Here is a 22,379-nt window from a genome sequence, read left to right as displayed (position 1 = left end):
ATTTTTCCAAAGTTCCTTGACTATCTATCCTTAGGCCATATGACTTTTAAGGAACCATAACCAAAAGTTATTAATTCCATTCAGAGAAGATATAAGCATATGATAATGGAAAACTGGTGTGAATAAGTAATACCTTAATATGTATCTTTTCAGCTGTAATCTGGACAAAGTAAACACAAAGGGGAAAAAGAAGCAATCTTGTTAGGCCTGGATATTTGGAATTATTTTTGCGTGCTATACAAAGAAACGGAAAAGTTGCAAACCCTTCTCTGTTTTCTGTATGCTAAGGATCTCCTTCTCAGACAAAAACCCACTGGCCTGTTTCCTTCTAAGCAAATTGAAATCTTTTCCTCAAACATAAGAGCTTATAACTAAGACATTGTTCTAAGCTCTATCTCCTGAAAGCTATCCATAATGCCTCATTCCCAACCAAAACCACTTAATTGCCCCTTGTCCCCTGTCCCTATTACTACTGACGAGCCCCAAGAACCTTACCTTATTTCCTTCATTGTGGCAGTGTTTCAGAAAAGGGTTCCTTGAAGTAAAAGTCGGCGTATCCTATTTGACTCCCGCTCCTCGGGTATCACATACCTACAGCCAACCATGCCAAGAGCTTCCCCATTATCTCCGCATCGGAGAGCTACAAGATAAAGCGCAAGAACACGACACGCATCTCAGGAAATCATATATTTTTGGCCCGACTCTGTCTTCAACATACCTAGGGCCCCGTGTTTTATCCCTCTTCCATACCCTTTCCTCCCGATATCCTCTAGTTTCAGAGACCGCACCCGGAGACCCACTGGCAGGTTCCCGGATTCCCCTCAATTTTGGTCCTGCCTCTCTGCTTCGCATTTTCAGGCTTGGCCTCACAAGAAGGACGATGGCGCCGGATTGTGCCAGAATGGGTGAAAACAGAAGGAAAATGAACCGGTTGCATCAAAACCCACTATTCCGCCTCTAACGCGGAGGGAGGAGCGGTCAAGTGCACGTCTTCAGACTCAGACCCTTCCGATTGGCTGCTGGGACACAACGTGGCCTGTCACTGGCTACGGCACCGGCGCAGGGCCTTCGGAGAGGAAGCGTGGAAGTCCCGCGCCTCTAAAGCCCGCCTTTCCTGACAAATAAAGGTCGTAGCCGCAGAGTCAACGGGCGGAGCTAAGGTGGTCGTGATTCATGCTGTCGCGGGAACCCCGAAGGTGGGGCCCCACGTAACAAGATGACCCGAAGTTGCTCCGCAGTGGGCTGCAGCACCCGTGACACCGTGCTCAGCCGGGAGCGCGGCCTCTCCTTCCACCAGTGCGTATGGGAGCAGCCTCGGAACCCTCGAACTCCTTGCGGGGCCCGGCGGGCCGTGGCGCGGGGTGGGGCGGGGCCGGGCCGCACTGTGGGTCGCGCCGTGTGTGTGACGCGACGTGACGTGCGCAGCGTCGGGGCGTGGGAGCGGAACTGGGGCCCTGTGAGAATTGAGGTTCTCTCTTCCCGCCCAGTGTTCACCTCTGAATAGCCGGTTCTCGCACCGCCTACCGCTTTAGGGAAAGTTACGCGAAAGGAGTCCTCCATTAATTGGATGGTCTTATTATTTGAAGTGAGGAGGCCGGAAGGGAAGGCAGTTTAGGACAACGGTTGAAGTGTGTGGCGTCTTCCTGAGCACGAGTACAGATCAGTTTTCTCCTGTACTGCCTGACATTGCAGGTTCTTAACTACTATTAGCCGAGCTCTGCAAGGCCGGTCTGATTCTGGCTGGATTTGATCACGGCAGGGAAGCTTCATTTGGCTCGACAGTGGGGAAGAATTTCAGACCAGTCTTATCTGAACTCATATCCATGGTTCAGACTGGTATAGGTCATTCAAATCAGTATTCAGGGTATACTAGCAAGTAGAAAAGTGGGTAAAATAGATCCTCCCAGACAAAAGGAGCAGATTTATGGAAAGATCAAAAAGAACTTCATGGTTGGAAAGAGGGGGTAGGAAGAGAGTAGTTAGGCATGGCATGGGAAAATGTAAAGGATAGAAAGTGCAAATATAGAGGAGTGGAAAAGTACCTGAGAAACCATTTTAAAAATTTAAATGCCAGGTTAAATTGGACTGTGTATGGTAGGCTATGTATAAAATTCATTGATTTTTTTTATTTTCTATTTTTTAAATAGGGCTGATTCCTCCACCTAAATTGTTAACAGTGTGAACCAACTCATTGTGTATGTGAGACGATAATTGATTTGGGATTTTTCTTGTGATAGAGGTAGTTTTAAACTAGGGAAACATGAATTCCAGTTTTAATTGATTATTTACTGATGTCTGTACTTGGCTCTGGGTCTTGGTTTCTTCTGTAAGAGGAATAAAAACCTGCCTTGTAGAATTTTGTAAAACCAAAACGTAAGACTTTATAGCATATGTAGAGCACAAGGTAAATGCTTTAAAAATGGTATTATTACCAAATTAATTTTTTCCAGAACTCAAAACTAGTTATGCTAGTTAGATTACAATATTTCCCAACATTTTCCTTCTTTTTTTTTTTTTCTTTTTTTGGATACAGGGTCTCACTTTGTCGCCTAGGCTGGAGAGCACTGGCACTATCACAGCTCAGCGCAGCCTCTATCTCCCAGGCTCAAGTGATCCTCCCACCTCAGCCTCATGAGACTACAGGCACAGGCCACCACCCTGGCTATTTTTTTTTTTTTTTGGTAGAGATAAGGTCTCAGTGTGTTGCCCAGATTGGTCTCCAACTTCTGGGCTGGGATTACAGGCATGAGCCACCCTGCCCGGCCCCAGCCTTTTTCATAGCATTTTACACATAGGAAATAATTCTTCAATACTTTGGGGCAAACCTACAGCACTGTTGGGGGCTGCTTTCAGTTAACTACTCAGGTGTCCCAGGCCACCCCATGGGCTAAGAATATCAACAGCTGTAGTTCCTAGGCATACCAGTTGGGAAGCTTTGTGTTAGAGGACCGCGCTAGTAATAGAAGTTGTTGGACCAGCCAACTTTTGAGGGTTCCTTGCACATTTAGAGACTATACCCAATCTGTGGAAAAGCTCCCTTGCAAAATATGTTCTATGCGTTAGAAAAGAACTCAGTGAAAAAAGATAGATTTGCCCCAACCTTATTGGAGAAAGAATTCCCTGTTCATTTTCCCTTGATCAAGTATTGTCATCTTCTTAGAACAATAAAATTATAATCCCAGAAATGGAATTAGTTGTTCTTAGGAAAGACCGAACTTTGGATAGTACTTTACAGTTTACAAAGTGATTTTGAATACATTTGTAGCCTCATACACTCTTATTACAGCCCTGTGAGGAAGTTCTGAGATTGAGATGTGTCTAATACCATGTAGCTGGTAGAAGGTCACTGAAGCTTAAATACAGGCTTTCCAATTCAGAGTTCTTTCTCAAGGTGATTGAGAGAGTATCTCAGAATTATGTTTTACCACGCTGATATATTTTTGTAGCATTTAGCTGAGAAATAAAATTTATACCAATCTCAGTTCTAGTAACTATGTGCTTTAAAGTCTAAATTAAAATACACAAAAAGCATAGTTACCTATAAGTCTGTCTCTAAGATACATCAAAGAAGAAGGGGCAGAAAGAGTAGTTTTGTGATTTTTATTGTGTTGATTTCACAAGTTTCTTTTTCTTTCTTTTTTTTTTTTTTGAGATGGAATCTTGCTGTCGCCCAGGCTGGAGTGCAGTGGCACTATCTTGGCTCACTGCAACTTCCGCCTCCCAGGTTCAAGTGATTCTTCTGCCTCAGCCTCCCCAGTAGCTGGGATTACAGGTGGGAGCCACCATGCCCGGCTAATTTTTGTATTTTTATTAGAGACAGGGTTTCACCATGTTGTCCAGGCTGGTCTTGAACTCCTGACCTCAAGTGATCCACCCGCCTCGGCCTCCCAAATTGTTGGGATTACAGGTGTGAGCCACCACGCCTGGCCGACAAGTTTCTAAACATAATTTGGCGTGGATTGAAAAATAAATAAATGCAAGGTAATTTTTATAATCAAGGCTAGGAAAAAGTAGTGCCTTTAAACATGAAAAAACTGAATAAAGTAAATATACTTGTCTTGTTTTCTACTGCTGCATAACAAGTTACCTCAAAATTCAGTATAAACATTTTTATCTCACACATTTCTGAGGGTCAGGAATTCAGGAGTGTAGCTGGATGTTACGCTATCTCATAAGATTGCAATCATCTGAAGGCCGAAGTCACCTGCTTTCAAAAAGACTAACTCAATATGGCCTTTGACTGGAGGCCTCAGTTCCTCATCAACTAGTTTTCTCCACAGGACTGCTTTATAACATGGCAGATACCTTACCCCAGAGCAAACCATTCTCTACAGAGAGCAAGGAGGAAACCTTGTTCCTTTATGACGTAGTCTGTGGTCACTTACTGTCACATGTTCTTTTTCCATTCCTTAGCAAATCACTAACTCTAGCCCTACTCACTCAAGGGGAGGGGAATTAGGCTCCACTTTTTTTTTTTTTTTTTTTTTTTTTTTTTTTGTGACAGAGTTTCACTCTTGTTGCCCAGGCTGGAGTGCAATGGTGCGATCTCGGTTCACTGCAACCTCCACCTCCGGATTCAAGAGATTCTCCTGCCTCAGCCTCCCCAGTAGCTGGGATTACAGGCACCCGCCACCACATCCGGCTAATTTTTTGTATGTTTAGTAGAGACGGGGTTTCACCATGTTGTCCAGGCTGGTCTTGAACTCCTGACCTCTGATCCTCCCGCCTCAGCCTCCCAAAGTGCTGGGATTACAGGCATGAGCCATTGCGCCCAGCCAGGCTCCGCTTCTTAAAAGGAAGAGTACCAAATAGTTTAAAATCAGCACAGGAAAGGAAAAGATGCATATATTCTTTAACCATTTAAATTTGAGAAAATTCTGTTAAGTGTAGGAAGTGAAGACAAAATATATTAGGATTTTTAATATGAGAATTGCCCCTCTATGATTGACAAAGACAAAATCAGATATTGAACTTTTGGATTAAAAAAAATCAAAGAACTTTGAAAAATGAACTAAGTAAATTAAACTTGTAATTCACTTGGCTTTATGTTTCTATAAAGCAGTCAAATAATAGATGGGTTTATATAATACTACTGTAATACTACTATAATGTTTTCATGTTAATGGAACTTTAATGTGATTGCCATAGATTTCCAACTGATACCATACAGCGCTCAAAATGGATCAGGGCTGTTAATCGTGTGGACCCCGGAAGCAAAAAGATTTGGATTCCAGGACCAGGTGCTATACTGTGTTCAAAACATTTTCAAGAAAGTGACTTTGAGTCATATGGCATAAGAAGAAAGCTGAAAAAAGGAGCTGTGCCTTCTGTTTCTCTATACAAGGTATTTAAATGTAGGTGTAAGTCAACAAAATGAAAATTTACAGAGCCTTTAAAAATCAAGATAGCCCCCATTATAGCTAGAATTTGCAGACAAAAAAAAATCCCAAGTCTTAAATCCAGTAATAGATTTTAAATGCTTTGAAAATTTTTTTTAAAAATTATATATATTAGCATTTGTTCTGGAGCTTTTAAAAAACTATATAAATGCAAATCGTTTGTCTAGATATATATAAAGATTACTAACCAATTGCAAAAATCAACTGGTAGATATAAATAGCCTTAGAATACAGGCTTTTGTTAAGTATGAGACAGCTTTCATAGTACTTTGAAATTATCTATGTTTTTTGGTTCCTCCTAATAATGTTATTTATCTTGATCAAAAATATACCTAATTGTTAACATTGATACAGGAAGTATGTGGGAAATAATGAAACTTTCTATGAGTGAGTCACCAATATTGGTATGATATTCTTCTGTTTCCTATGACTGTTTTTATTTTATCCTTTTACCCCTTAACCACAACTCTGACACATGGGCTTTCACTTTCTGCACAGTCCGTAATAGTCACCTAACTGTTCTATCCTGACACTAGCCTTACTTTCCTCTTAATCGTCAGAGTCTTCTTTCAGTATTGGTTTATCTCATTCCCCTATTCGGAAGTATTTAGTTAATGTCAAATTCAAACTCACCAAGTTCTAAGAGCTTCCTATTAACTGATTTGTACCTTTACAACTGCCCTGAATTCTCTTTTCAAACCATATATACTTACTATATATGTGATAAATTTGCCTGCTTTCATACTTTTGTGTAAAATCAATAATGGCTGCCATGTATTGAGAGCTACAGTAGTCCAGGCATTGTACTAGGAGATTTACATAAATTCTTATATTGTATCTTCAAAAGAATCCTGTATTATTATCCACATTTTATAGATGAGGACACAAGGGATTGTAGAGCCTATGTGACAGCTAATTGAGGGAGTTAAGATTCAAACCCAGGTCAGTCTTAATTCCAAAGCCATGCTCTGTCCACTATGCCTTCTTTTTTGCACAAATAACTTCTCTGTCACCTTCATTAACCATGTTATTGTACCTTCTAAGAACTGCTTAAAACTCGCTTCCATGAAGCCATCCCAGTTTATTACCACCTTTCTCTAGTTACTTTATTTCAGAAACTTTCAACATCAGATTACTATTTCTGTGTAGTGCAAAAAAAAAAAAAAAGCCTGTTTATATTACCCTATAAACTATACATTAAAACATTCAGAGATTATGACCTTTTCTTTCCTAACTAACTCTCCCCAGCAACCAGATTAGTGCTTTGTATTTAGGGTATTTTTACAGATACTCTTCTATGTGATTATTTCTAAAATAACTTTAATTTTATATATCTGTCATAGATTCCTCAAGGTGTACATCTTAAAGGTAAAGCAAGACAAAAAATCCTAAAACAACCTCTTCCAGACAATTCTCAAGAAGTTGCTACTGAGGACCATAACTATAGTTTAAAGACACCTTTGACGATAGGTGCAGAGAAACTGGCTGAGGTGCAACAAATGTTACAAGTGTCCAAAAAAAGACTTATCTCCGTAAAGAACTACAGGATGATCAAGAGGAGAAAGGGTTTACGATTAATTGATGCACTTGTAGAAGAGAAACTACTTTCTGAAGAAACAGAGTGTCTGCTACGAGCTCAATTTTCAGGTACTTCCCCCTAGTAACCTGTAGTATTTACAAAAATAGCTATTTTTCTGAGGTACCATTAAGTATTTATTTTGTTCTTGCCTATGAAAACATGCTTTCAGTTGGGAAGTGAAAGTCTCAGTAGCTTAAGAAGAATGAAAATTAATCACCAAAATTCTTTTATATCTTATGGTTTTCCAGTTATAAAAGTAACATTTATTATAGGAAAAGCAAATAAATATTTAAGTAATTAAAATAATGTATAATCCCACTACCCAGAGATGAAACCATATGGTTTATACCATTTTCTGTTCTGCACTTTTCACTTTTTGTAGTAGCTCTTACCCATTTGCTACTGCAAATTCATTATAAACAGTTTTAACTGCTACATAATTTTACCAAAGTCTTTTTGCAGTAGAGTTGTACTAGTTTGCAAAATTTCTTTGAGCTTGGAAATTGTGTATCTCCACATTTTTTTCCAAAATATTGTATAGAGTAGACTATAAACCCATGGAAAGGCTACTTAGTCCTCTTTGTGAACTAAGATATTTGAAAAAGGGCAAAATAAAAATTGCCAACTTACTCTCTGATGAAAGCAGCAGAGATTTGGACTTGCATTCTAGGAAAAGAGAAATGTGTCCTGTTTTTAGAAAAGAATAGCTATCTCCAAAGGAGGAGAATATTTTATGTTTTTCCAAGAGGAGACTAGAGGTCATAAATAGGAATCCCCACCAGGAACAGAATTTTTTTTTTTCTCTTGATATTAGGCAAGAAGGTCTGTTCAGTCTGAATAGCACCCTATCCCCAGAAATGTTTTTCATATCTAATTTTCACCCTCAGATAAATAGTAAGCAGGGAACAAAATAAAATAAATAAATGTCCTCATTTTATTTTGTTTTCGGTTCCTCTAAAAATCTCTCCTCTCAGGCTGCCACTGAACAGTAAAACATAATTCAAGTTGAGAATTTTTTCTTCCCTCTAGTGAAATGATTCCAGATGAACCGAATAAATTGGTCAAGGGGCCCTAAGTGGATATTAACCTCTGAATAGACTTAATTAAAATGCAACTATATTTGTATTTGAATTTTGATGCCCAGTGCATTTTATATCCAAATGCTATAATCTGTACCTGAAAATTTTACTATTCATCACAAAGAATAAAAAAATTTATTTTAACAGATTTTAAGTGGGAGTTATATAATTGGAGAGAAACAGATGAGTACTCCACAGAAATGAAACAATTTGCATGTACACTCTACTTGTGCAGTAGCAAAGTCTATGATTATGTAAGAAAGATTCTTAAGCTGCCTCATTCTTCCATCCTCAGAACGTAAGTGAATTACTTTTTTATTTTTTAAAAGTGTCTTTCTTGTCACGACATCTTGTTGATTGCATGTTAATTACTCTTTAGATGTTAAACCATACTATTCTTTTGTTGCATTTTACTTATTAAGGCTATTCGTACTCATACTCCCATTTAAAAAAAGAAAAAATGGACTAATGAAAAAATGGACTCCATTATTAGCCCATTTTTGTTTTTCAAAAACTTCTAGGTGGTATTTGCCTATTACCACAACAGCAATATTTTCACTAACAAAATGAAGACACATAGTATGACAAGTTTTTTGCATCTCCCAGACACTCTGGGTGGATAAAATTTGAATCCTGAAATATTGGAATTTCTAGTATACTTCAGTAGTTTAATATCTGATGATCCTGGAAAATCTAGAACAGTTCCGGATTGATCGCCATTGGTCTTAGGCAAAGCACAAAAAAATCTGCATTTTTCATAAGCACTGCAGTTGATGCCAATGTAGGTTGTCCAGGGAACAGATTTTGATAAATAATTTTTTAGGATTTGTGATTAAAATGGATAGATGTAATTCTCTCAGTGTGGAGCAAATAACAATGATTTTCTAGTAATGTCTTATAAATGTAATAGTGAATTCTTAATTTTTACTGTTTTTACCACTAGTTTTACAGATTCCTTTTTTTTTGGAGACTGAGTCTTGCTTTGTTACCCAGGCTGCATGCAGCGCAGTAGCACGATCTCGGCTCACTGCAACCTTGCCTCCCAGGTTCAAGCCATTCTATGCCTCAGCCTCCTACTGAGTAGTTGGGATTACAGGCACGTGCCACCACACCTAGCTACTATTTTGTATTTTTAGTAGAGATGGGGTTTCGCTTTGTTGGCCAGGCTGATCTCGAACCCCTGGCCTCAAGTGATCTACCCGCCTTGGCCTCCCAAAGTGCTGTGATTAGAGGCATGAGCCACCATGCCCAGCCTAGTTTTACAGATTCCTTTTTCTTTTTGAGATGGAGTCTTGCTCGCTCAGGCTAGAGTGCAGTGGTGCGAGATCTTGGCTCACCGCAACCTCCGCCTCCCAGGTTCGACCCATTCTCCTGCCTCAGCCTCCCGAGTAGCTGGGATTACAGGCATCCACCACTGCACCCAGCTAATTTTTATATTTTTAGTAGAGGTGGGATTTCACCATGTTGGCCAGGCTGATCTCGAACTCCTGATCTCGTGATCCACCCACCTTGGCCTCCCAAAGTGCTGGGATTGCAGACATGAGCCACTGTGCCCAGCCCAGATTCCTTTATAAAAAATTGTAGATTTTCCTCTATACACACTATTACAATAATACTACCAATAAAAGATTTAAAAATAATTGACCTTCAGAGTGGGCTGCTCTTCTAATTGACCTTCAGAGGGCTGCTCTTCTAAAAAAATTTAAAGAGGAAAAATTTATTATTCCCATACATTATATATAAATGATTACTGTTAACATTTAGAGTATTTCCTTCCTGTCTGTGTGTGTGTGTGTGTGTGCACTTAGATTTATTAGTGTTTACATAGTTATGATCTTTTGTACATAAATTTCCAACCAGCCTTTTATTACTTTATTATGTATGCCTTTTATCTATAACGTTATTTTGAACTCTTTATAAACAAGTTTTAATAGCTGCATGATATCAGGTAATCCTACCCTACTTAACTCTGACATTCTCCAGCTATTGGACATTTCTATTGTTTCCATTTTGGGGTTATAATTGTTTTTTCATATATTTTGATGAACATTTGTATATAAGGCTTACTCTTTCATAATGTGATTTTACCATTCTAGCTGGATATTATACTTATTTATAAATATTCACTTTTTGCTAAGCAAGAGAGTTTTATAGGTACTGTGTTGATAATTTCTCCTCCTATACCTTTTTGGTTTTTTTGTTTTCTGATTGATAGTTGTACATATTCTGGGGGTACGTTTGATATTTTGATACATATATATAATTTGTAATGATCAAATCAGGGTAATTAAAATATCCATCATTTATAAATCCAAACATTTATCTTTTCTTTGTGCTGAGAAGCATATACCTTTTTAATCTCTTCTACACTGGTTTTAAAGCATTACTTAATGGTATTTCACTATGGTTTATATAAGAGATTTCGTGTAACTTCTTATCTTTTTTTTTTTTTCATGGTTTTCTTCATTTCCCATAGTTCTGCATCAACTCCTAGATTAAATCTTCCTGGTAATTCCAGCTCACATTTATCTTTTCTCTCTTCACGTCATTTTGCATTTTGACCTTTGCTGTAACATTATATATTTAGATTTATAATTCCAATACTCAAACAGTTGCTCATTTCTTTAGGTACTTTGCCTATAAGTAAGGTATATTGTTTAGTATGATAGTAATATATGTTTGTTATAAAACATTCAAACAGTATATAAGTACATAAATACCAGAAAGTGAAAAACACAGTACTTCCCTTCCCCTAATCCCGCAGGATAACTACAATTAGCAGTTTTGTGTATATCCTCCAAGTTAAAAAAAAAAAAAACTATTTACCTACCAATGAAATTTTGTTTTAGTGGCCATATAGTGTTTGTTATATTAATGGTATATAGAGCTTCTGTTTATTTTCTTACATTAATGTAAGATTATATTATATTAATATAAGATTCTTATATTAATGGTATATACGTTTCCATTTATTTTCTCATATATAAAAAGTGATTTTTTAACACAGTTATCTTAAGTATTAGATCTTTATAATCATTATATTTAATATTTATTCAATAAATATTTATTGATCAGGAGCGGCCAGTGAGGCAGGAGGAAAACCAGGAGATTGTGATGGCCTGGAAGCCAAGTGTAGAAAGTATTTCAAGGAGGGAGTAGTCCACTATGTCAAATGCTGCTGGGAGATCAGGTAAGATGAGGACAGAGAATTGACCATTGGATTTTGCAAGATGAAGGTCATTGAAGACCATGACAAAAGCAGTTATAGTAGAGTGGTGGAGAGGTAAACCTGGCTGGAGTGGGATTAAGAGAGACTAAAGGTGAAGAAGCAGAGAAAATGATTGTGGGCTCTTCCATGGAGTTTTGCTATGAAGGAGAGCAGAGATGGGTCTGTAGGTAGAAAGGAACATGCATTGAGGGGAGGGTGTTCGTTGAGATGGCAGATGTCCCAGCATGTTTGCATGTTTATGGGAATGATCCAAGAGAGAAAAGAAAATTGGCGATGTGTAAGAGAAATGATAATTGCGGAGGATGACATCCTTGCACCACTGTGGAAGGAAGTATGACCTTAAGGTATTGGGACAGTTCATCCATTGAAACAGGAAGAAAGGCAGAAGTACAGATATAGCAGATTAACAGATTTGGTAGTAGGAAAAAGTTTTGTCTTTTAAAAAGATGGGGTCTCGGCTGGGCGCGGTGGCTCATACCTGTAATCCTAGCACTTTGGGAGGCTGAGGCGGGCGGATCACGAGGTCAGGAGATTGAGACCACCCTGGCTAACACGGTGAAACCCCATCTCTACTGAAAAAAATAAAAATAAATTAGCCGGGCATGGTGGCAGGCGCCTGTAGTCCCAGCTACTCAGGAGGCTAAGGCAGGAGAATGATGTGAACCCAGGAGGCGGAGCTTGCAGTGAGCCAAGATTGCACCACTGCACTCCAGCCTGGGTGACAGAGTGAGATTCCATCTCAAAAAAAAAGATGGGGTCTCACTGTTTTGCCTAGATTGGCCTTGAACTTCTGGGCTCAAGCAGTCGTCCAGTCAGCCTCCCTGAGTAGCTAGAACTACAGACATGCACCACCACACTCAGCAGGAAAATGAGTTTTTATTGCATTGCTTCTGTTTTCTCAAATAAAGTTATTAACTGAGAGTTGAGGAGGAAGGCATTAGATTTGGGAAGAAAGGAGAAAATGTGACCAGTCACCAACCAGGAAAAGTAAGTAACTAGAAAAATGCAGTACCAGATTTGTGGTCAAAACTGTTGTCTTTCCCTCCATAATGATGGAGAAACAATTAGATGGTTAACAATTAGACGATGACAGACCAAACTAGCCTTAAATTTTTGTAAAACCCTTGGTTTGGTTAGATAGGGTGCCTCATGAATTTCTAATTGTCTATGTCTTTCTCTAGTCTTAGCTACATCAGATATTTCTCTGATTTTCTCTTTACTGATGTTGGATCCTTTTTCAGTTCTCCCTGGATTCTTTATATCCAAAACTTTCCCAAAGCTGTGTTTTTTACAATTTTCAGTGTTTGGGGTCTTTAAGGTAATTTATTTTCACAAATCCTTTGAAATTAAGTCTTAATATCCTTAACTTTCCTTGTTATAATAGTGATATATTTAGTGAGATCTTGGTCATAGATAGAAAATGCTGGCACAGCTGCTCCTTATTTATATTTCCTCTGTTTCTAATTTTTGGTTTATATTCACTGCAGTTTAGTAAACCAACTCCCTCTATAGGTTACCTGCTGTGAGAGAATCAAAAGTAACAGCAGCGGGAGTAGCTAAAAGTCTTAACAGAAAAACATTTAGCACTGTAGATCTCTAGGACTATATTTTTCCCAGGCAGAATTTTAGGCCACCCAAGTGACTCCCTATAATCATTCCGTAACTAAGTTATTATATATTGGTTTGTTAATTTAAAATATCATGTTGATGAGAGTATAAATGAAAATTGCTTTGAACTTTTGCAAGGACAATTTGGGAATATGAATTGTAAATTGACCCACCCAATTATGTGCAGCTGAAATCCAAAATTTGTCTTTAATTTCTTATTAAAATATAAGTAAGTTTACCTTGGCATGTTATTCCTAGGAATTACACAAATGACATAAATATGTATATGTGTATGGGTGCACATGCATACATATACACATTGTGGTACTATTATCTAAAAATTTGAAATTATCAAGATGTCCTTCAATTTGAGTTGGTTATTTTTCATTTAACTATACTGTGGTATATACTGTGTACACATTTAAAATGTTGCTGTAGGTTGATATTTAAGGGCGTGTAAAAATATGTGAAACATAAATTACCATTAAGTGAAAAATAGGTTCAGTATACAATTTTGAAAATTATATCTAGGTATGTATACATAAAGACATTAACAGTAACTTTTACTTTCTTCTTTATACTTTTTGTATTAAGTTTTTTTACAAAGAAGAATGTGTCTTTTTTGTGATCAAAAGAAATTTTTTTTATTTTCAGAGATGAAAAGAGATTTAAAGGAGAAACTGTCTCCTTCCTTACCATTCTAACTCATGAACTTGGTTTGGATATGCCTACTCTTTCTTATAAAAACTTTAAAAAATAAATCAACAAATCCACATATCATTCTGCTTCATGTTCGTGACATTGTTCTAGTAGCTGTAGATATTCAGATACCATTGAGATTTCCATTTAAAAATCAAACTCAGCAGAACATAAGTTGGTTGTTTTTTTAACCCCATTTAAAATAAAATTACATAGGGACATTAAGTGCTTTGTTATAGATGTACCACATATGCAACACAGTTAGCATCCTTGGTGCTCATTTGAGAATCCTAATGTAAAAAAAATAAATTTTAAACAATTAAAATTCGGTGACACACTTGGAAAGAGCTTTCAGCATTCTAGTGTGCTGTAGTACTGCTATACTGTTGAGTCATTGTCTTACTATTTTTTCCTTTTTTTTAAAATCTTTTGATTTTAGGTTCAGGGGTACATGTGAAGGTTTGTTACATAGGTAAACTCATGTCACAGGGGTTTGTTGTACAGATTATTTCATCCCAACCTCCACCCTCGAGTAGACCCCAGGGTCTGTTGTTTTCTTCCTTGTGTATAAGTTCTCATCTTTTTTTTTTTTTGAGACAGAGTTTCGCTCTGTTGCCCAGACTGGAGTGTAGAGTGTAGTGGTGTAATCTTGGCTCACTGCAACCTTCACCTCCCAGGTTCGAGTGATTCTCCTGCCTCAGCCTCCCAAGTAGCTGGGATTATAGGCAAACACCACCGAGCCTGGCTAATTTGTGTATTTTTAGTAGAGATGGGGTTTCACCATATTGGCCAGGCTGGCCTCAAACTCCTGACCTCAGGTCATCTGCCTCCCTTGGCCTCCCAAAGTGCTGGGATTACAGGCGTGAGCCACCATGCCCAGCCAAGTTTTCATCATTTAACCCCCACTTATAAGTGAGAACATGCAGTATTTGGTTTTCTGTTCCTGTTAGTTTGCTGAGGATAATAGCCTTCAGCTCCATCCATGTTGCTGCAAAAAACATGATCTTATTCTTTTTTATGGCTACATAGTATTCCATGGTGTGTTATGTACTACATTTTCTTTATTCAGTGTGTCATGGATGGAGATTCAGGTTGATTCCATGTTTTGCTATTGTGAATAGTGCTGCAGTGAAAATTTGCATGCATGTGTCTTTATGGTAGAATAATTTATATTCCTCTGGGTATATAACCAGTAATGGGATTGCTGGATAAAATCATAGTTCGCTTTTAGCCCTTTGAGGAATCACTTTCCACAATAATTGAATTAATTTACACTCCCACCAACAGTGTATAAGTAAGTTTTCCCACTTCTCTACAATCTTGCCAGCATCTATTATTTGTTGACTTTTTAATAATAGTCATTCTGACTGGTGTGGGATAGTATCTCATTGCGGTTTTGATTTGCATTTCTGTTAACGATTGGTGATGTTGAGCTTTTTTTCATGTGCTTGTTGGTGGCATGTATGTCTTTTGAAAAGTGTGTGTTCATGTCCTTTGCCCACTTTTTAACAATTTTCTCTTGTAAATTTAAGTTCCTTATAGATGCTGGATATTAGGCTTTTGTCAGATGGACAGTTTGCAAATATTTTCTCCCATTCTGTAGGATGTCTGTTTACTGTTGACATTTTCTTTTGCTGTGCAGAAGCTCTTTAGCTTAATTAGATCCCACCTGTCAATTTTTGCTTTTGTTATGATTGCTTTGGTGTCTTTGTCATGAAATCTTTTACCGTTCCTATGTCTGGGATGGTATTGCCTCAGTTGACTTCCAGGGTTTTTATAGTTTTGAGTTTTACATGTAAGTCTTTAATCCATCATGAGTTAATTTTTGTATGTGGTGTAAGGGTCCAGCTTCAGTCTTCTGCATATGGCTAGCCAGTTACCCCAGCACTATTTATTGAATAGGGAGTCTTCCCTTTCGCTTGTTTTTGTCAGCTTTGTCGAAGATCAGATTGTCATAGGTGTGTGGCCTTATTTCTGGTTTGCCCTATTTTAATATACAAACAACAGATACTTTTGTCTTCTAAACAGATTATAACCTACTTATAGTCAAGGTATGTCTTTTGCCATCCTGTAAGTATGTTATTGTTTTGTTTTGTTTTGAGACAGTTTTGCCTCGTCACCCAGGCTGGAGTGCAGTGGCACAATCTCGGCTCACTGCAACCTCTGCCTCCCATGTTCAAGCACTTCTCCTGCCTCAGCCTCCTGAGTGGCTGGGATTACAGGTGCGTGCCACCGTGCCCAGCTAGTTTTTGTATTTTTAGCAGAGATGAGGTTTCACCATGTTGGCCAGGCTGGTCTCGAACTCCTGCCCTCAGGTGATTTGCCCACCTCAGCCTCCCAAAGTGCTGGGATTATAGGCATGAGCCACCATGCCTGGCCTATAAGTGTGTTTTTTAAACCTATTAATGCATCATGAAATTAGTGGGTCATAATTGCCATTTAAGTATATATAAATATATTTATATTTATCTAAACTATTACAGTCATCCCTTGGCATATGTGGGGGATTGGTTCTAGGACACCCCCAACTTGTGCCAGTATACCAAAATCCATGCATACACAAGTCCTGTAGACAGTCCTGCAGAAACTATGTATATGAAAAGTTGGCTGTCTGTATATGCAAGTTTTGCATCCTATAAATACTGTATTTTCTCTCCATGCATTTGGTTGAAAAAAAAGTCAAGTATAAGTGTACCCATGCCGTTTAGTTCAGAAGTCAACTCTGTGTGTGTGTGTTTGTGTGTGTAGTGTATATGTTATTTCATATATGTGTAAGTTCGTAGTATGTACTAAGGGTGAATTTTGTTTATGAAACTTCTAGGTGGCACCTAAAATATTTGGAAAGCCCTATCCCAAAATACTTAGGGAAGAACATTAAACTCTCAATTAAGCAGAGGTCAGCTGTCCAGGAAGAAGCCTTGATTGCCTTAGAATATAGCCAAAAAATCAGAAATTTAACTTAACAGACATTTGAGTTACAAAAGTATATGTTACAGGTGAACATCCTAGTCTCTCCCTCAGAATCCCTTTAGTTTTAGACAATTATTAAACATGGCTGTTTTCTTTCCTGATCTATAACAAGTTAGAAAGAGTAAACTAGAAGTAAGAAGAATTCCAGAGATAGACACCATTATAGGAAGAAAATAATTAGCAGTCTGAGAAGAGCAGGGATACTATGAAAGAACTCCTAAGATAGTAGCACAGGTAGGTTGTATAAGGGTGCAGATGCACACTTGTTATATGCCTTTAAGGGTATAATTTTGAGGCTGTAAAGAGTGAGAAATGCACTAAACCCCTGGGCATCAGGAAAGCCAGGTTTCACATTTGTTCATAACTAACAGTACATTATGGGCCAGGTCGCTTAACCTCTCCCTCTGTCCCAGTTTCCTAATCTGTAAAATGAGGTAGATGTGCTAGATGTTCTCAAAGTTCCTTCACATTCAGCAGTTTTCTCGTTTCAGTGAATTTACAGGTAAGACTTGTTTATGATTTACAATATAAAAAGATCAGTTAGAACAAACTGGTTATTTGGTTTACTTTTTAAAGAATAAATGAGAAATTAAAAATATGTTGGATGTTTGCATCTTAAAATACTACTTTGTGTTTCTAAGTTTCTCTTATCTTACTATTTTATTGTAACGATGAATTTATCATTGAAAATGTCTATAGAATTTGGCTGCTTATATACTTGGCTTTATTTCTACAGGGATGGGAGACTACTTTAATAGTGCTTAAGGCATTTTCCCATTTGTCTTTTTATTTCTCTTTGAGTTTTCTTTCACTTTTTATATATTCTAGGTGGTTATCCAAATGCCAACCCAGTCCAGGTTTCAACAGCAACATTTTTTGTTTTCTTCAACGAAGAGTAGAGAATGGAGATCAGCTCTATCAATACTGTTCATTGTTAATAAAAAGTATACCTCTCAAGCAACAGCTTCAGTGGGATCCTAGCAGTCACAGTTTGCAGGGGTTTATGGACTTTGGTCTTGGAAAACTTGATGCTGATGAAACGCCACTTGCTTCAGAAACTGTTTTGTTAATGGCAGTGGGTATTTTTGGCCATTGGAGAACACCTCTTGGTTATTTTTTTGTAAACAGAGCATCTGGATATTTGCAAGCTCAGCTGCTTCGACTGACTATTGGTAAACTGAGTGACATAGGAATCACAGTTCTGGCTGTTACATCTGATGCCACAGCACATAGTGTTCAGATGGCAAAAGCATTGGGGATACATATTGATGGAGACGACATGAAATGTACATTTCAGCATCCTTCATCTTCTAGTCAACAGATTGCATACTTCTTTGACTCTTGCCACTTGCTAAGATTAATAAGAAATGCATTTCAGAATTTTCAAAGCATTCAGTTTATTAATGGCATAGCACATTGGCAGCACCTTGTGGAGTTAGTAGCACTGGAGGAACAGGAATTATCAAATATGGAAAGAATACCAAGTACACTTGCAAATTTGAAAAATCATGTACTGAAAGTGAATTGCGCCACCCAACTCTTTAGTGAGAGTGTAGCCAGTGCATTAGAATATTTGCTATCCTTAGACCTGCCACCTTTTCAAAACTGTATTGGTACCATCCATTTTTTACGTTTAATTAACAATCTATTTGACATCTTTAATAGTAGGAACTGTTATGGAAAGGGACTTAAAGGGCCTCTGTTGCCTGAAACTTACAGTAAAATAAACCACGTGTTAATTGAAGCCAAGACTATTTTTGTTACATTATCTGACACTAGGAATAATCAAATAATTAAAGGTAAGCAAAAACTAGGATTCTTGGGATTTTTGCTCAATGCTGAGAGCTTAAAATGGCTCTACCAAAATTATATTTTCCCAAAGGTCATGCCTTTTCCTTATCTTCTGACTTACAAATTCAGTCACGATCATCTGGAATTATTTCTAAAGATGCTTAGGCAGGTATTAGTAACAAGTTCTAGCCCAACCTGCATGGCATTCCAGAAAGCTTACTATAATTTGGAGACCAGATACAAATTTCAAGATGAAGTTTTTCTAAGCAAAGTAAGCATCTTTGACATTTCAGTTGCTCGAAGGAAAGACTTGGCGCTTTGGACAGTTCAAAGTCAGTATGGTGTCAGCGTTACAAAGACTCTCTTTCATGAAGAGGGTATTTGTCAAGACTGGTCTAATTGTTCACTAAGTGAGGCATTACTAGACCTGTCAGATCATAGGCGAAATCTCATCTGTTATGCTGGTTATGTTGCAAACAAGTTAACAGCTCTTTTAACTTGTGAGGACTGCATCACTGCACTGTATGCATCGGATCTCAGAGCCTCCAAAATTGGGTCACTATTATTTGTTAAAAAGAAAAATGGTTTGCATTTTCCTTCAGAAAGTCTGTGTCGGGTCATAAATATTTGTGAGCGAGTTGTAAGAACCCATTCAAGAATGGCAATTTTTGAACTAGTTCCTAAACAAAGGGAATTGTATCTTCAACAGAAAATATTATGTGAGCTTTCTGGGCATATTGACCTTTTTGTAGATGTGAATAAGCATCTCTTTGATGGAGAAGTGTGTGCCATCAATCACTTTGTCAAGTTGCTAAAGGATATAATAATCTGTTTCTTAAATATCAGAGCTAAAAATGTTGCACAGCATCCTTTAAAACATCATTCAGAGAGAACTGATACGAAAACTTTATCAAGGAAACACTGGTCATCTCTACAGGATTATAAATGTTCAAGTTTTGCTAATACCGGTAGTAAATTCAGGCATTTGCTAAGTAACGAGGGATATCCATTCAAATGAGAGACCTAAAATATATTAACATTTTCATTAAGAATACTTGATCAACATTTTTTAAAGTTCAATTTACCATATTTTATAAATTGACCATTCTGCACAGTGGACAAGTTTGCAATTCTGACCTACTAAAATTTCAAATTCTGCATATCACAAAATCTGCTTATACTTTTGGTATGGCTTGCAGCATTTATGAGTTTTCCAAAATATAGAAAGCAATAGGTCAGTAGGAGCAGACTAGCCAACAGGTACTGTCTTTGAATTTACTACTATAAGACTAAGCAGTGTTACTGGACACAGTTTTAACTTGTTCAATCTGCTTCAAAAACAAGAAAAACAACAATGAGTTATCAAAACATTGACTCCTTTTATGACTAGACTACGTTTCTAAAAGATCTTTGGTCTACGATTCTTAAGAATATTGACAATACCTATAAAACTTTGAAGATAACTTTTACTTAAATATGAAAATTGTAGTTTGAAAATTAGGCTCAAGCAAATATCAAATACTGCAAAAATCCCCTAAAATAGAAGTGCTTAAACTTTGTCAGGCAGAAGGTAAAGTACATGAGCCATGAGATTCTTCCTTGTGCTGCAGCCACGCTGGGGAGTGCAGTCTGGAAAGAACATACCTAATGTGTGTTTCACTATCCTTTATCTCTGAACTTTGAAATATTACTTTTGAATAATAGGCTGGACACTTAGTTTGACTTGAAAGAGCTCAGTGCTCATCAGAAAACAGGGAGAAACCTAATCTGAAGATGGAAGCATACTAAGGACAATTTTCTCCACTCACATCCACATTTGAAAAGAGGAACAGAAAAACATAGGTAACTCTAGTTTCACAAATGAGGATAGTTTAACGGATAAAAGAAACAAGCACATTATTCACCTGTGTTGTAAAACATCTACTCTTTTTTGTCACTGAATAAGTGTTCCCAAAGTACAGTTAATCCTAATATGAAAACTTAGAATTGTAAAAGATTAACGATAACGTAAAAGTATATTAATTAAAATTCCCCTTACAAAGTATATTTTGATGTTTGTTTATTCTACCTCAAACAAAGGCTTAAGTTTTGAAGTGTAACCAGTTTATACTTCGTGTTATACAAAACTTACTGCTGAGAAGTCTGAATATTGTGCTTTTTGTTGTTTGTAAATAGAATTGAATTTAAATACACCAGGATAAATCTTATTTAAAGGAAGCCTGTTTGTAAATCACCAACTTTAACTTATTGCTTACATAAATCCAAGCTCTGTACCTGATCTTTATGTAAAGCAAGATTCATATGTGTAGTATCTAATGCCTTTTGGTGTTACATTTGACTAATATACAAATGTCTATATTTTAGTGTTTTGCATTATTCTTTAAGTGCTAGATAAATTGGAAAGAGATGGCCGATTGAGACAGTGAATGTTCAAAAATTGGAAGGTCACAGATTTCTCTTAGATAAGAAGATAAGAATAGTCTCATCACTACATTTAGCCCAGTTAATTGCTCCTGCACTTGTGAAAGGGCTTGGAGTCTTATACCAGGTACGATACACTTTACAGTGAAATAAACTATTCATTCATATTTGATTTAGGGCAGTTTGGTTATAATTTCTACTTTGCATCTTGGCCATTTTTTTTCTTCAGAGAAAAGCATTCCCTTTAAAAATTTACCCTACTTTCCAACAACTAGTGCTAGGAGAAATGGATATCCACATGCAAAAAAATTAACTCAAAATGAAGCAGACGCCTAAATAGAAGAGGTAAGGCTATACAACTTTTAGAAAATATAGAGTTAATCTTTGAGATTTGGATTAGGTGATGGTTTCTTTTTCTTTTCTTTTTTTTTGAGACAGAGTCTCGCTCTGTTGCCCAGGCTGGAGTGCAGTGGTGGGATCTCGGGTCACCACAACCTCCATCTCCTGGTTCAAACAATTCTCCTGCCTCAGCCTCCCGAGTAGCTGGGACTACAGGCACGCACCACCATGCCCGGCTAATTTTTGTATTTTTAGTAGAGACAGGATTTCACTGTGTTGGCCAGGCCGGTCTGGAACTCCTGACCTCGTGATGCACCCACCTTGGCCTCCCAAAGTGCTGGGATTACAGGTGTGAGCCACTGTACCTGCCCAGGTGGTGGTTTCTTAAGACACTTAAAGCACAGCAAAGGAAAATAATTGGACTTCATCAAAATTAACTTGTGCTTTGAAGGGATACCATCAAGAAAGCGAAAGACAACCCACTGAATGGAAAAACATGTTTGCAAATCATTTATCTAATAAAGTTATTATATGTAGAATCTACAGAATTCCTATAACTCGATAATAAAACAACAAATAACCAAAATTTTTAAATGGGTAAAGAATATGAATAGACTTTTCTCCAAAGGAGATATACAGAAGGCCATAAAATACATGAATATATGTTCACGTCAGCTATCCAGAAAATGCAAATCAATATGACAATGAAACATCACATCACACCTGTTAGGACAGCTATTATAAAGAAGACATGGAGGTCGGGCGTGGTGGCTCATGCCTGTAATCCCTGCACTTTGCGAGGTCGAGGCAGGTGGATCACCTGAGGTCAGGAGTTTGAGATCAGCCTGGCAACATGATGAAAACCCGTCTCTACTAAAAATACAAAAAATTAGCTGGGCGTGGTTGCATGTGCCTGTAATCCCAGCTACTCAGGAGGCTGAGGCAGGAGAATCGCCTGAATCCGGGAGGTGGAGGTTGCAGTGAGCCAAGATCTTGCCACTGCACTCCAGCCTGGGCAACAAGAGCAAGATTCCGTCTCAAAAAAAAATAAGACATGGCCAGGCACAGTAGCTCATGCCTCAACTCCCAGCATTTTGGGAAGCCGAGGCAGGAGGATTGCTTGAACCCAGGAGTTCAAAACCAGCCTGGACAATAAGCAGTGAGACCCCCATCTCTGAAAGAAAAAAGGGAAAGAAACAGTATTGGCAAGAATGTGGAGAAATTAGAACCCTCATACACTTTTGTTGGTGAGAACGTAAAATAGT

At 37.7% G+C, this 22,379-nt stretch overlaps 1 protein-coding gene across 6 annotated transcripts; it reads left to right on the top strand.

The window, feature by feature from the left end:
- The first annotated feature begins 1,107 nt into the window (after nt 1-1,107).
- THAP9 (THAP domain containing 9) lies at nt 1,108-20,712 on the top strand. 6 transcript variants are annotated; one of them, XM_063610317.1, is made up of 6 exons: nt 1,183-1,296; nt 2,148-2,195; nt 5,149-5,344; nt 6,743-7,046; nt 8,205-8,355; nt 17,392-20,712. In XM_063610317.1, exons 4-6 carry the CDS (start codon nt 6,899-6,901, stop codon nt 19,370-19,372), a joined length of 2,280 nt encoding a protein of 759 aa, XP_063466387.1. In that variant the 5' UTR covers nt 1,183-1,296; nt 2,148-2,195; nt 5,149-5,344; nt 6,743-6,898; the 3' UTR covers nt 19,373-20,712. The 6 variants fall into 6 exon arrangements, with proteins under 6 accessions (XP_055153119.2, XP_063466387.1, XP_063466391.1 ...); XM_055297144.2 differs by lacking the exon at nt 2,148-2,195 and having other exon boundaries at nt 1,108-1,296; XM_063610321.1 differs by lacking the exons at nt 1,183-1,296; nt 2,148-2,195 and adding an exon at nt 1,457-1,692.
- The last annotated feature ends 1,667 nt before the right edge of the window (nt 20,713-22,379 follow it).

Source organism: Symphalangus syndactylus, chromosome 10 (genome assembly GCF_028878055.3).
Source record: "Symphalangus syndactylus isolate Jambi chromosome 10, NHGRI_mSymSyn1-v2.1_pri, whole genome shotgun sequence".
Taxonomy (NCBI): Eukaryota; Metazoa; Chordata; class Mammalia; order Primates; family Hylobatidae; genus Symphalangus; species Symphalangus syndactylus.
Note: the sequence above shows the minus strand (reverse complement) of the source record. Positions and strands in the feature narration are given on the sequence as shown.